Source organism: Rhinatrema bivittatum, chromosome 2, assembly GCF_901001135.1.
Source record: "Rhinatrema bivittatum chromosome 2, aRhiBiv1.1, whole genome shotgun sequence".
NCBI lineage: Eukaryota > Metazoa > Chordata > Amphibia > Gymnophiona > Rhinatrematidae > Rhinatrema > Rhinatrema bivittatum.
The window spans coordinates 804,357,819-804,372,692 of NC_042616.1; the positions used below are offsets into that span (position 1 = coordinate 804,357,819).

A 14,874-nucleotide genomic window follows, 5' to 3' on the forward strand; every position below is an offset into this window, starting at 1 on the left:
ATCAAATCTAAAGATGACACAAATTTATTCAGAGTAGTTAAATTACAAGCAGATAGTGATAAACTGCAGGAGGACTTTGAGAGACTGGAAAATTGGGCATCCAAGTGGCAGATGAAATTTAATGTAGAGAAGTGCAAGGTGATGCATATAGGGAAAAATAACCCTTGCTGTAGTTACAGAATGTTAGGTTCCATATTAGGAGCTATCACCCAGGAAGGAGATCTAGGCAGTCAAAAAAGCAAACAATGTTAGGAATTATTAGGAAGGGAATTTTATTTTATTTAAGGTTTTTATATACCGGCATTCATGATAAAATCACATCATGCTGGTTTACATTAAAACAGTTGGTGAATAAAACAGAGGATGTCATAAAGCCTTTGTTTCGCTCCATCGCACCTTTAGTATTATGTTCAATTCAGGTCACCGCATCTCAAAAATATATAGTTGCACTGGAGAAGGTACAGAGAAGGGTGACCAAAATGATAAAAGGGATGGAACAGCTCTATTATTAGGAAAGTTTAAAGAGGATAGAGCAATTCACCTTGGAGAAGAGACGGCTGAGAGGGATATGATAGAGGTCTATAAAATCATGAGAGGACTAGAACGGGTAAATGAGAAACAGTTATTTACTCTTTTAGATAATGCAAGGACTAGGGGGCACTCCATGAAGTTAGCAAGTAGCACATTTAAAACAAATCAGAGAAAATTATTTTTCACTCAACACAAATTAAGCTCTGGAATTCACTGCCAAAGGATGTGGTTAAAGCAGTTAATGTAGCTGGGTTTAAAAATGTTTTGGATAAGTCCTGGGGAAGAAGTCCATAACCTGCTATTAATCATGTTGACTTAGGGAATAGCTTGCGCGCTTCCTGGCCATGTCCGCTCCATGGCCGGTCCTGCTCACTGCTCCCGTCCGTCTACCAGCTCCGGCCTCACCTCCTTGGCCACTGCAGTGAGTTCGCGGTGTCCCCGGCTCCCTCGCTCACCATCTCCCACGCCGGCCCCACAGCGGAGCTCCCGGAGGGGCTCTGAGTCTTCCTGCTCCTTGGCCCCGCCCCTAGGCGCGCACGCGGCCGACGTCGCTATACTTAAAGGGCCAAGCGCGGGAAACCCGAACCCGGCGCTCCCCGATGTTATCACGCTCCCTCAGTATAAAAGAGAAGGCCCGTTCCCCTGAACGGTGCCTTGGCAATTGGGTCGTACACTCCGGTGTCTCTAGTTTGCCTCCCTGCGTTCCAGTGTCTTGCTCCTTTGTCTCCTGTTCCAGTTTGTCTGTTCCAGCATCTCCTGTTCCTTCGTCTCTCCATTCCTGGTAGTACCCTTCGGACTGATCTCATGGTACTGACCTTTGCCTGTTCTCTGACTACTCTTGATTGCTGCCTGACCTCAGACTACTCTTGATTTCTGCCTGTCTGACCTCTGCCTGAACTCCGACTACTCTTGATTGCCGCCTGCAACTTGACCTTTGCCTGGACCTTGACCACTCTTGATCGCCGCCTGGAACTTGACCTTTGCCTGACTACGCCCGGACTGACCTCTGTTACTGACCCTGCTTTGGCTGACCATTCGGGACTGATACTCTAGCTTTGATCCTCGCTATACACTCGGACACTCTCTTCTGGCCTCCTGCCGCCTCTGCACACCGCCCGCGCACCCTTGTGCATGGTGGGCACTCTCTTGAACTTTCTCTCTAGGAGACCCTGCGAAGCCCACCTAAGACCAGGCGGCCCATCAAACTGAGGGAACCCCGGGTTGCTATTGGCGAAGCTCCAGCGAGCCTCTGTCTCCTCCTGTGGTTCGCCTCCTGGTGGCAGGTGCTCTCTGAGTCTGACTGGAGGGCCCTACCAATCCTGCACCAGGCCAAGGATCCCCCTCCAGCGCAACAATAGCCAGTGCTATTACTGGCTTCAGTAGCATGGGATCTATTTAATATTTGGGTACTTGCCAGGTTCTTATGGCCTGGATTGGCCTCTGTTGGAAACAGGATGCTGGGCTTGATGGACCCTCAGTCTGACCCAGTATGGCAACTTCTTATGTTCTTAAGAACAACCCCATGCCTCCCAGTCACTTTAGGGCTGAAATGGATTAAATCTCTGTAGGAGATCGATCCTTAATGGTGCCCTGGGGAGCTGAAGTATCAGAACCCAGAATTTCCAAATGTGGTGTCCCTCAGGGCTATTTTGTGATCACCCCTGGCTACCTTGATTCAGGATTTGGGCTGCAGTGTGTTTACTTATGAAGATGATGTCCAAGTGTTGCATCTTTTAACTCTTAACCATGGAAGAAGTGGAGAAATTTAATCCAAAAAGTCTCCCAAGGGCACTTTCTGGTATCTGAATATCCAATGCTTGAATCTTTCTCCCGTGCACCTCTCGCCTTCCCTCCTCTGGACTCCTGAATCTGAGCACCAGATTGCCAGCTCTCCCCTGATCTGAGGAAATCTGCCCCTGCGCGCGCTGAGCCTATTTTGCATAGGCTCGGCGGCGCGCGCAAGCCCCAGGACGCGCGTATCTCCCGCGGCTTGCTAAAATGAGCGGTCCGGGGGCGTGTCTGCGGCAGTCCAGGGAAAATAACCCTTGCTGTAGTTACACAATATTAGGCTCTATCTTAGGAGTTACCACCCAGGAAAGATCTAGGCATCATAGTGGATAACACATTGAAATAGTCGGCTCAGTGTGCTGTGGTGATCAAAAAAGCAAACAGAATGTTAGGAATTATTAGGAAGGGAATGGTTAATAAAACGGAAAATGTCATAATGCCTCTGTATTGCTCCATGGTGAGACCACACCTTGAATACTGTGTACAATTCTGGTCACCGCATCTGGAAAAGGATATAGCTACATTGGAGAAAGTGCAGAGAAGGGCGACTAAAATGATAAGGGGCATAGAACGGCTGCCCTATGAGGAAAGGCTAAAGAAGTTAGGGCTGTTCAGTTTAGAGAAGAGATGACTGAGGGGGGATATGACAGAAGTCTACAAAATCATGAAAGGACTTGAACAAGTTAATGTAAATCAGTTATTTACTCTTTAGATAATAGATGGGCCAGGGAGGGCACTCCATGAAATTAGCAAGTAGCTCATTTAAAACAAATCAAATTCTTTTTCACACAATGCATAGTTAAGCTCTGGAATTCATTGCCAGAGGATATGGTTACTGCATATAGTGCAATTGGGTTTAAAAAATGTTTTGGATAGGTTTCTAGAAGAAAAATCCATAAACTGCTATTAATTAACAAGCAATAGTAACTTGAGATTTATTTAATGTTTAGGTACTTGCAGCCTGGATTGGCCGCTGGGCTTGATGGACCCTTGTTCTGAACCAGCTTGGCATCTCTTATGTTTATGTTCTAAATGAAGAGCTCATAAGTCTTTACAGGAGATACTAGCAGCCCTCTTGACTCAGAAATGAATACTTAAGGACAGAATAAAATAAAGCCTGGGAGAGGGGATATTTTTATAATCAGGAAGTGCAGGCTATAAAATAAAATGGCAGCGGTGGCCGGGACCCAAGGTGAAACGAAACAAAATGAAAAACGAACTTTTTTTGAGATGTGGAAACCATGATGGATGCAGGAATGGGGAATAAAAGATAACAATGCCTAACACTGTGTTTGCTTTCCAGACTGCTGTTAATCTACAATGTCTCTAAGATACTGAGGGGTACCCCAGGAGTCACCCCCAAGCCCGTCCTCCTCTCTAACTACCCCCCAGGGCCTGCAGTAGTCCCCCCCTCATCTGATCTTTAATGCCTCCTTCCCCAAACCACACATCTTCTCCATTCGCCTCCCTCCCAAAAGAGTGCACACGGCACTTTTATCACTCACGACCAGGCCCGATTTAGCAGACGGCTGCAGACTGCGCGAATAATACAGACAAAGGGGCGACTTCAACAAGGGGGCAACACGTGGCGCGGATAACGCTGCCAAGGCGCCGAAAAGGGCCGCGTTTAGCGCGGGCTGCACCCATCCCCACCGCCGGGCGCTTTGCAAGGGGCTCCCGCTCCTCTCAACAACAAGGGGGCAACACGTTGCACGGATAACGCTGAGAAGGCGCCGAGTTTGGCACGGGCTGCACCCACCCCACCGCCGGGCGCTTGTAAGCAAAGCAGGTCCCCCTCTCCCCTCAGTGCTGCAAACACAGGGAAGAGGACCTTACATTGCACGCAGAAACCTACTGGCAAGCAGTGTAAACCCTCGAGAACCAGAATCATAAAATCCATTACTTTGTCATTAGCAGGTAAGCGCGCATTTATATTTTTTCTTTTTGTATTCTTAGCAGGTTACCCCCCCCCCATCTCTAAGAAGGATGTAGCTGCCCCTTACACTGAATAGGGGCGGACAGGCCACCGTCTAACTAATCCCGTTTATCCGAATGGCGCCTTCTCGCAGGCAGAGATAACAGAAATGAGGAGCGAGGACCGGAGATGCCCTCTCGCCCCCTTACCCGTCTGCACGCAGAGGGCTGCAGCCAGCAGGGAGAGCAGGAACCCCGACATCTCTGGCAGAGGCTCTCAGGCACCAGAAAGGTGCATTCCGGGCTAGGGGAGGCTTTTTATAGCCCGGCAGAATTCAGGGTTGGTTTTTTTGTTTTTTCCCTTTCGCTCACCATCCGGTCTCAGTTAGGAGAAAACGAAACTCAGATGATGAGGAGGAGGAGGAGGCGGAGGCCGCCTCCCCCCGCCCCCTCCCCACTTCCAAAGGCCCTCCCGCTGCAAGCGCGGGATAAGGGAAGGCTCCACCGCGAGCGCCAGGCACGGGCAGCTCGCGTTCTCTCGGGAGGTGCCCGGCCCATTCGCAGCCGGCAGACGGTCTGTTAGCGACCTCCGCCCCCCCCCCCCCGTGTTATCACAGCCAAAGCTGAACCCCCCCCCCCCCCCCCCCCCCCCGCAAGGAGGAATAGTGCTGGGGGGGGGGGGGAATGCTCTCTACCAGCCACACGCGCCCTGGCAAGAAGAATCTCACCCATGCCCCCCCCCCCCCAGGGGCTCGAACCGATCCAAGAAGGACATGGGCAGCTCTTCCCGCCTTCCTCGGTTCGCCCTTAGATGCTGGGGCTCTCTGCTGCAGCCGCAGGCATCCTGTGCATGAACACTCACCCCCATGGCTATTGCCCCACAAGTGAAATTCAGATGCCCTGCAACCAGTGGTACTTTTCTAAATTAAAAAGATAACCCGCCCTCGGGGGCCAGCGACAGCCTTCCACCGTTTCCCAATGGGGAAAAGGAAGCCAGCTCAGGAAAGTTTGGGATCAGCGACCTGGCGTGATGAGGCAGAAAAGCACCACTGACACTGAAGGACTGCTGGAGCTCTCCCAGTGTTGACCTTCTTTGTGACCCTTGCTGCACAGACCAAGCCCTCTGGTTTCCCTGAGGTTCGCCGAGCCAGGTTCTGTCTCCAGGAAGGTGCTGGCTACCTCTGCCCTTCATGCGCGGAAGAAATGCCAAAGGCCGAGGGCGCGCTGAGCAGAAGTCGGTCCTTAGGGTTGGCACAGGTCTGCGAGGCCCCTGGTCCCGTAAAGAGAAAGTCAGCCAGGTACTGCCAAGTGGAGCAGATTTTTCCAGAAGATCTGGCCAGCTACACCCAAACCTTTGGCAATTGTTTTATTTATATGTATTGGTACCACTCGGGGGTCACATTCCCAGCCTTGGAGTCACTCTCCCAAGGTGGGGGGATCGAGTCTCATGGGCAGTTCTTAATCAGCTCTTCCCTCCTCAGAACATAAATAATACTTCCCTCTGCTCGCTCCACCCTTCTCTTCCTTAGTAACAGTTATTTCTTCTGCTGATACCGTGCATCTTTCTACCCAGGCCTATCCTGGCCCTCTTTTTCTTTCCATTATTAAAACAGTTGCTCGCGTAGGTCCTGTTCAGCTCTAGGAAGAAATCCCTCTGGTGCAGCAGATAGGAATCCACCGAGTCCTGCAGCAAAGTCCCTGCTGAGACAGTTTTGCCTCCTGGTCCAAGCAAGTCCCCACCACAGTTGAGCACAGGTTCCTTCAGATCTTCAAAATAGTATTGCAATACTTCAGCTCCTTTCCTTCCGGCTTCCTGAGACTCTGGTTGAGAATCTCTGCCCCGCTCCTGCTTCTGCGCTCTTGTAACCCCGGGAGAGGATGACAACTCCATCATTTCTTCTGTCCCTTCACTCTGGAGCAGCCCCAGACTCGGAAGAGTCAGGGTTTTTATTACCTTTCCCATTGACAGAGCCCATAGGGGCTGTACTCCACTGTCAGTCAAGAAGGGTCTGTGACACCCTCTGACCAACAGATGACCTGCAAGCACTGGAACAATCCTCACTCTAGTTCTCCACATCCTGTGCACACTTGACAACTGTTACAGTCCTTTCAGACTTCCTGTGTGTTGTGTTCCGCGGGCGCGGCCCCCTACCTCATCTCCCGACCGGAGTCACCACGGCGTCAGGGCCGACTGCCCTGCGCCAGGCTCGGCGCGGCGACGCGGGCCTCCGGGCTGGCCACCGGGACCAGAGCCATTCCTGCTCCTCCCTCGCGGCCGCCACTGCTCTCCTCCGCGGCCCGGATCCAAGATGGCCGCCGCCATCCTTAGGCACGAGGCCGCGCCTCTTTGCTAGATTTAAAGGGACCTCGTCCCTTTAATTGGCTGCAGCTGATTCCTATCCTCAGGGCCAGAGGAAGTATAAAAGGAGACTTCCTCTGACCATTCCTTGACTTGGCAACGTCTCTGGTGAGAGTTGTTATAGAGTCTGCTTGCCTCGGTGAGTTCCAGTGTCTGATTCCTTGTTCCAGCGTGTCTTGACTCCTGGTTCCTGACTTCGGATCGGCTAGCGGTGATTCCTGGTATCGACTTCAGACTGGCAAGCGGCGACCCCTCGGTGTGTGACCTCGGACTGGCAGCGGTGACTCTCTGGCACTCGACCTTGGACTTCTTTCGGATCAGCATCTCCAAGGGCCCACCTAAGTCCCAGCGGCCCGGATCCCTACGGGCTCCTCCCGGGGGGACCGCGGGCTTCCAGGGGTGAAGCTCCAGTCAGCCCTTGCACCGTATGTTGCTCCTTGACCTCTCAAAGGTCCACCTAAGTCCCAGTGGTCCGGGTTCCTACGGCTCCTCCCGGGGGGGACCGCGGACCTCCAGCTGTGAAGACACACCTCTGCTCCCCGACGTCACGACTCTTCGTCTGCCTCCACAGCCACGCCTGTCTACAGTGCTGAGGGTCCACTGGTCACATCTTCGGTTCCTGCCTCGCCACCCAACGGGAGAACCTGCGGATCTTCCGCCAAGGAATACCATTCTCCCGTCGGCCCAAGGGTCCACAACCCTGAGCATAACACTGTGTTGCACTTCTTTAGAAATATAGAATCCTAGACACTCTGAGGCATACGGGTGCCACATATTTATTTATTTGCATTCATTTCTTTGATTTATATTCCGCTTTTCGGCACTTCAAAGTGGATTACATTCAGGTACTGGAGGTATTTCCCTATCGCCAGAGGGCTTACAATCTAACAAGATCCTTTACTAAGCTACGATATTTTTTTCACGGGAGGTGCAAAATATTGTGTGGGGGGGGGCCCCTCTGCGATATTTTTCCCCTCCCTGACAAAATTTTGCGGCGGTCGCACTTCACAATTTTTTATCCTTGGACAAACATGTTACAAAAATATCACATGTCAAAACAGGATCTATTCACATATAGAGATCCTATTGGATCCCACAGAGTAGTCCATTTGAGTGGGGAGGAAACAGTAAAAATGTGGGTAAGTAGGATCCCCCTGTGGAGGAAAGTATTTGGTGAATTCCTCTGTATATAAAGCCAGACCACCATCTTAGGGTGTGGATTTTCTGTTTCCTTTTGCAGGGGAATCAAGCCATGACTGTCCCCTGATTTCTTCTGTTTGCTTAAGCCTTAATACCTCCAGGGAGACTTTTATTTTGGACATGGGAGTCTCTTTCCAGCCTCCCTATCCCTTTTATATTTTTTGTGCTGATTTATTTGAGTTCCGAGTACCCATTAACTAGGGACTCCGTTACTTTCTGTTTTCCTGTTCTGACAACACAAGAGAGAGGTTCTCTTCACCGAGAAGGACCCTGAGGAATTGTCTGTATCCACAGGAAGGATGATTTACAGCCATCCAGATGTGAAGAGGGAGAAAGGAGATGGGATGGACCCTCTGCGGGGCCCAAGAATATCTACTGGAGGAGTAACAGGAGTATCGCTCTGACACTAAAAGACAGAAGAGGAAAATACCCAGTGTGAGGAGGATGAGGAGTTCAGAAAAGAAAATTACATGGGCAGATAGGAGATTAATGACTGTGTAAACTGGATTTCACTTTTTAGCATGTCACCAACGTTGGGAGGGAAGCACTAAACTTGCCCTGAGCCAACGGGATGGGAGAAACATCAGAACAAAGACTGAATTAATTGGCTTCACCCTCTCAAATTTTAAACAAGACTGAAAAAAAAAAAGTCACAAATTGATTTGAAGCACTTGTTACATAGATAAGTGAACTAAACTGCTGTAAAGATATTTCACCATTTCACAACATTTCAATAGAAATATGGCTGGAAATCAATTCAGCTTCTGGTATTGTTTTTTGCTTTATAGAGACTCTAATGCTCATCAGTGCTGTATACAAATTACTTTTTTTTTTTTTTTTGCATAAAGTTTTTATTAAGTTTCAACAGTAAATACAATACACGCTTCTTTCACAAACCAATGAACTCCAATATGCACATACCCTCCTCTCCCAACCCTGGGACTTAAAATATTGAAAATAAACATACAGATAATACAAGTAATATACTGGCGTTCACTAGCCACATAGGCGGAAGGGCACGTAAACAAAGAAAAATGAAGAATACAGTAATGAACATATTATGCCATATCAAAAGACAGCTCTTCAGGTCTTACGGATACTTCCAACAATAACAGCGCGAACAGTGGCCGGCAGTGACTCTATAAAAGGAGCCCAAATCAAAGAGAAACAGCGTATGGAAGACACCGCTTTCGCCAGAATGGAGTGAGATTCCAAACATAACTCAAAGAACGTATGTGGGAGCAGCCGACTCCAGCCATTTCAAAAGAATACACTGTTTCCCCACTAGGCAACCTTTATAAAGAAATATAATCCCGGATTTACCCAGTCGCACATTATCCGGTTCCATTCCCAACAAACAGACTTTCGCTGAGCAGGCTATCGAAGTTCCCCACCATTGTCCAACAGCTTCAGAAATACCCTCCCAAAACAACTGAATCTGAGGACACTCCCGCAGCACGTCACCCAAAGTAGCCGCTGTGTGGCCACATTTAAGACAATTACCATGATCCGCTATGCTAATTTTAGACCTATTTTTACCCTTTCCTTCCTGTCAAAACTTCTAGAAAAAATCGTTAATAAACAACTTATGGGTTATTTAGAGAACCATCACTTCCTCTTTCCCTCCCATTATGGGTTTCGGAAATTACACAATACTGAAACCCTTTTAACATCTCTTTCAGATATCATATTGAGAGGCCTCGATAATAGCAATTCGTATCTTCTAATTTTCATAGATATATCAGCGGCTTTTGATACCATTAACCATGAGTCCATGATCTGTAGACTCAAAGAAATTGGCCTTCAAAATACCACTCTTGCTAGGTTTGAATCTTATTTATCCAAGAGATCATTCAAGGTAAAAATAGGTACAGCAGAATCAGACAAGATTATGCTAACGTCAGGAACACCTCAGGGGTCTTCCCTTTCTCCTACTTTGTTTACCATTTACATGGCCCCACTATGCAGGCTTCTAGCCGGTTTAGGATTAGTTCATTATGGGGCGGATTTTAAAACGAGCGAGAATAGCCTACTTTTGTTTGCGCTCCAGGCGCAAACAAAAGTACACTGGATTTTAGTAGATACACGCGGAGCCGCGCGTATCCGCTAAAATCCTGGCTCGGCGCGCGCAAGGCTATTGATTTCGTATAGCCGGCGCGCGCCGAGCCGCGCAGCCTACCCCCGTTCCCTCCAAGGCCGCTCCGAAATCGGAGCGGCCTCGGAGGGAACTTTCCTTTGCCCTCCCCTCACCTTCCCCTCCCTTCCCCTACCTAACCCACCCGCCCGGCCCTGTCTAAACCCCCCCCCTTACCTTGTCGGGGGATTTACGCCTCCCGGAGGGAGGCGTAAATCCCCGCGCGCCAGCGGGCCTCCTGCGCGCCGGGCCGCGACCTGGGGGCGGGTACGGAGGGCGCGGCCACGCCCCCATACCCGCCCCCAAAACGCTGCCGACACGCCCCCGAAACGCCGCGACGACCGGGCCCGCCCCCGACACGCCCCCCTCGGAGAACCCCGGGACTTACGCGAGTCCCAGGGCTCTGCGCTCGCCGGGAGGCCTATGTAAAATAGGCTTCCCGGCGCGCAGGGCCCTGCTTGCGTAAATCCGCCCGGTTTTGGGCGGATTTACGCGAGCAGGGCTCTGAAAATCCGCCCCTATGTATTCGCTGATGATGTGCTGATCCTCTTACCAGTTACAGTTTCGCTACATAACACTTTGAAACTTTGGGGCATCTATTTCAACTCCATTAAACAGCTTCTTACCCATATGTCACTATCTCAAAAACTGAGATTCTTTACATTTGCAATAAAATGACTGAAAAAATTACATTAGATATCAATTCAAACCTGCCCTCTGCTAATATCAAGCAGGAAGTTAGGGATCTAGGCATCATATTTGATAGTGAACTGAATTTAAAGGCTGTGGCTTTAAAAGGAGGTGGCTGACAAAATTAAAGCTAAAAGAACAGCATTCAAGAAATATAAAAGATCCCAAAGGGAGGAACACAAAGAAGAATATTTGATTCAACTGAGGGAGACAAAGAAATTAATCAAGTTGGCAAAAAGTCAAGCGGAAGAGAGGATTGCCAAGGAGATAAAAAATGGTGACAAAACATTTTTCAGATACATCAGCGAAAAGAGAAAGGTCCAAAGTGGTATAGTGAAATTGAAAGGTGATAATGATCAATGTGTGGAGAGAGACGAAGAAATGGCAGAAATATTAAACGAATACTTCAGCTCTGTGTTCACTAAAGAAGACCCTGGAGAAGGACCATCTCTACACAACAAGAAACTGGAAGGAAATGGAATAGATGAAATCCTTTTACAGTAGAAAATGTGTGGGAAGAGCTAAAGAACCTGAAAGTGGACAAAGCCATGGGGCCTGATGGGATTCATCCAAGGATATTGAGGGAGCTCAGAGATGTTCTGGCGGGTCCACTGTGTGACCTGTTCAATAGATCCCTTGAAACGGGAGTGGTGCCGAGTGATTGGAGAAGAGCGGTGGTGGTCCCGCTTCACAAGAGTGGGAACAGGGAGGAGGCTGGCAACTACAGACCAGTTAGCCTCACTTCGGTGGTGGGAAAAGTAATGGAGTCACTGCTGAAAGAGAGAATAGTGAACTATCTACAGTCCGGAGAATTGATGGACCAGAGGCAACATGGATTCACCAGGGGAAGATCCTGTCAAACAAATCTGATTGACTTTTTTGACTGGGTAACCAAGGAATTGGATCAAGGAAGAGCACTCGATATCATATACTTGGATTTCAGCAAAGCTTTTGATACGGTTCCGCACAGGAGACTGGTGAATAAAACGAGAAGCTTAGGAGTGAGTGCCAAGGTAGTGACCTGGATTGCAAACTGGTTGACGGACAGAAGACAATGTGTGATGGTAAATGGAACCTTCTCTGAAGAGAGAGCGGTTTTAAGTGGTGTACCGCAAGGATCGGTGTTGGGACCGGTCCTGTTCAATATCTTTGTGAGCGACATTGCGGACGGGATAGAAGGTAAGGTTTGTCTTTTTGCGGATGACTAAGATCTGCAACAGAGTGGACACGCCGGAAGGAGTGGAGAGAATGAGACGGGATCTAAGGAAACTGGAAGAGTGGTCGAAGATATGGCAGCTGAGATTCAATGCCAAGAAGTGCAAAGTCATGCATATGGGGAGTGGAAATCCGAATGAACTGTATTCGATGGGGGGGGGAAAGGCTGATGTGCACGGAGCAGGAGAGGGACCTTGGGGTGATAGTGTCTAATGATATGAAGTCTGCGAAACAATGCGACAAGGCGATAGCAAAAGCCAGAAGAATGCTGGGCTGCATAGAGAGAGGAATATCGAGTAAGAAAAGGGAAGTGATTATTCCTTGTACAGGTCCTTGGTGAGGCCTCACCTGGAGTACTGTGTTCAGTTCTGGAGACCGTATCTACAAAAAGACAAAGACAAGATGGAAGCGGTACAGAGAAGGGCGACCAGGAAGGTGGAGGATCTTCATCGGATGACGTACGAGGAGAGATTGAAGAATCTAAATATGTACACCCTGGAGGAAAGGAGGAGCAGAGGAGATATGATACAGACTTTCAGATACTTGAAAGGTTTTAATGATCCAAAGGCAACGACAAACCTTTACCATAAGAAAAAAATCAGCAGAACCAGGGGTCACGATTTGAAGCTCCAGGGAGGAAGATTCAGAACCAATGTCAGGAAGTATTTCTTCACGGAGAGGGTGGTGGATGCCTGGAATGCCCTTCCGGAGGAAGTGGTGAAGACCAGAACTGTGAAGGACTTCAAAGGGGCGTGGGATAAACACTGTGGATCCATAAAGTCAAGAGGCCACCAATGAAGAGTGGGTGACTCGCCAGAATGATGGCTACTGCCTGGACACAATACCCTTATTCAATAAACATACACATGGTTACTGTGACTCCAACATCACTCTAAGCTTCAACAGCAAGAGGAAATGTGGAAAAAAGGATTTGCACTCACAAAGCCGGGAGTAGCTGGCTTGTTACGGCGGTTACTACCCCAAACCAAATGTGCCTGATACTTCACTTTCGATGCACATCCAGCATAGCTCTCTGCTCCAACGGCAGGGGAGAAGAAAAACTGATACTTCACGCATATCCAGCATAGCTCTCTGCTTCAACGGCAGGGGAAAAGAAAAACTGATACTTCACGCATATCCAGCATAGCTTCAACGGCAGGGGAGAAGAAAAAAGGATTCACACTCACAAAGCGGGGAGTAGTTGGCTTGTTACGGCGGTTACTACCCCAAACCAAAGGTGCCTGATACTTCACTTTCGATGCATATCCAGCATAGCTCTCTGCTTCAACGGCAGGGGAGAAAAAAAAACAAAACTGATACTTCACGCATCTCCAGCATAGCTCTCTGCTTCAACGGCAGGGGAGAAGAAAAACAACCAATAAGGGCTGTATAACATAGTCTGGGTTAAAACAAATAAGCATGGGTGTAGCTTGCTTATTGCGGCGGTTACTACCCCTATTACCCCTAACTAATCAAGCTAGATATTTCACTTGGATGCAGCTCCATCACTGCTCTCTACATTAATGGTGGGGGAGGAAGGGAAATAGAACCAAGAGCTAAAAGAAACAGATAAGTATGAGAGAAAAAATGTGTGAAGCTTGCTGGGCAGACTGGATGGGCCGTTTGGTCTTCTTCTGCCGTCATTTCTATGTTTCTATATAAAATCCATAGTAAAAGATGGCTTTTATAAATTACAGATTTTAAAGAAACTAAAACCTCTTTTACATCATAGTGATTTTTGTACGGTTCTCCAAGCTCTGTAATGCCCTTCTCTTGGGCCTCCCGGCTTCATCTATTCGCCCTCTGCAGTTGCTGCAGAATACGGCTGCGCGCCTATTGACAAATGTCAAGACGTTTGAGCATATTACTCCCATTTTGAAGAGTTACATTGGCTCCCTATTCAGGCCAGAATCCATCATAAATGCCTAACTCTTATTCATAAAACCGTTTATGGTGACAATCCAGAATGGTTAAATGCATCTCTCCATATGCACACTCCCGCTCGTAATCTGAGATCTTCAGGCAAGGCTCTACTCACAGTTCCATCACCTAAATTGGCACATCTAAACGCAGTCGGGGAAAGGGCACTCTCATTGGCTGGACCAAAACTTTGGAATTCCCTCCCATCCAATATACGCTTAGAACTTAACATTCAGACTTTTAAGAAACAGGTAAAAACATGGTTGTTTGAGCAGGTTTTTATTAACACAGATTAACATCTACAGTGACTCCCCCTGGGAATTTTATAGCTCTAGTTTAAGAATATTTAGTATTTTATTTTGTAAGAGAGTATTATCAGGTAGGGTTTTATTATATTTAAATTGTATTTTATTATTTTGTAATGTTTTTTAGTCAAGATTTTCTAGTCTAGATTGTTATTAAGAGCTATATATTTATTGGATAAATGGGGTTTATTTTAATTATTTTTCATTTTTAATCTCATTTTAATTTATTTTTAATTTCATTTTATTACGAGTTTTTAGGATAAAGTGTTAATGACTTATCCAACTTTTATGTAAACCGACATGAAGTGCATACAATATGTTCGGTATATAAAATGCCTAAATAAAATAAATAAAATGCCAGCCTTAAAGGCGCGAATCGATGAGTAAATCATCCTATGCATAATTCTAAATGGTAACTCTCGAAGCAGAACCCCTTCAGAATTTTGAAATAAAGCATTAACACATACAAAAATTTCATCATTATCCATTTCAGTCCGAAGGTCTGTGCTCCAGACACTAGCTAAAGAGGTTAGGATCTCGTAGGCTTGACAAGCGTGTAAAAATCTGTACAATCCCAACAAAGTATGTTTTTTCCGAGAACCCAAAAGGTACAACCTATGAAAAGCCCCCAAAGTACATTGAGTAAATTGTAAATGAAAATGGGACATAATAAAACTCCTAATTTGTAAATAGACAAGATAATGGCATGACTGAAACTCCATGTAAGACATACAGTAACAGAAGGAATGAACCCTCCCAGTATGCAAATTAATGTAGGGCAATATCGGAGCTCTCTGACTTTTATCGAGCTCTTTGTA

At 47.6% G+C, this 14,874-nt stretch overlaps 1 protein-coding gene across 1 annotated transcript in view; it reads right to left on the reverse strand.

The window, feature by feature from the left end:
* Positions 1–4,637, reverse strand: part of LOC115085764 (lymphocyte antigen 6E-like) — a 34,177-nt gene extending 29,540 nt beyond the window's left edge. The window contains exon 1 of the mRNA XM_029592148.1: positions 4,444–4,637. Coding sequence (XP_029448008.1) covers positions 4,444–4,495 — 52 coding nt within the window. The 5' untranslated portion in view covers positions 4,496–4,637. The remainder of the gene's footprint in view (positions 1–4,443) is intronic.
* Positions 4,638–14,874: the final 10,237 nt, after the last annotated feature.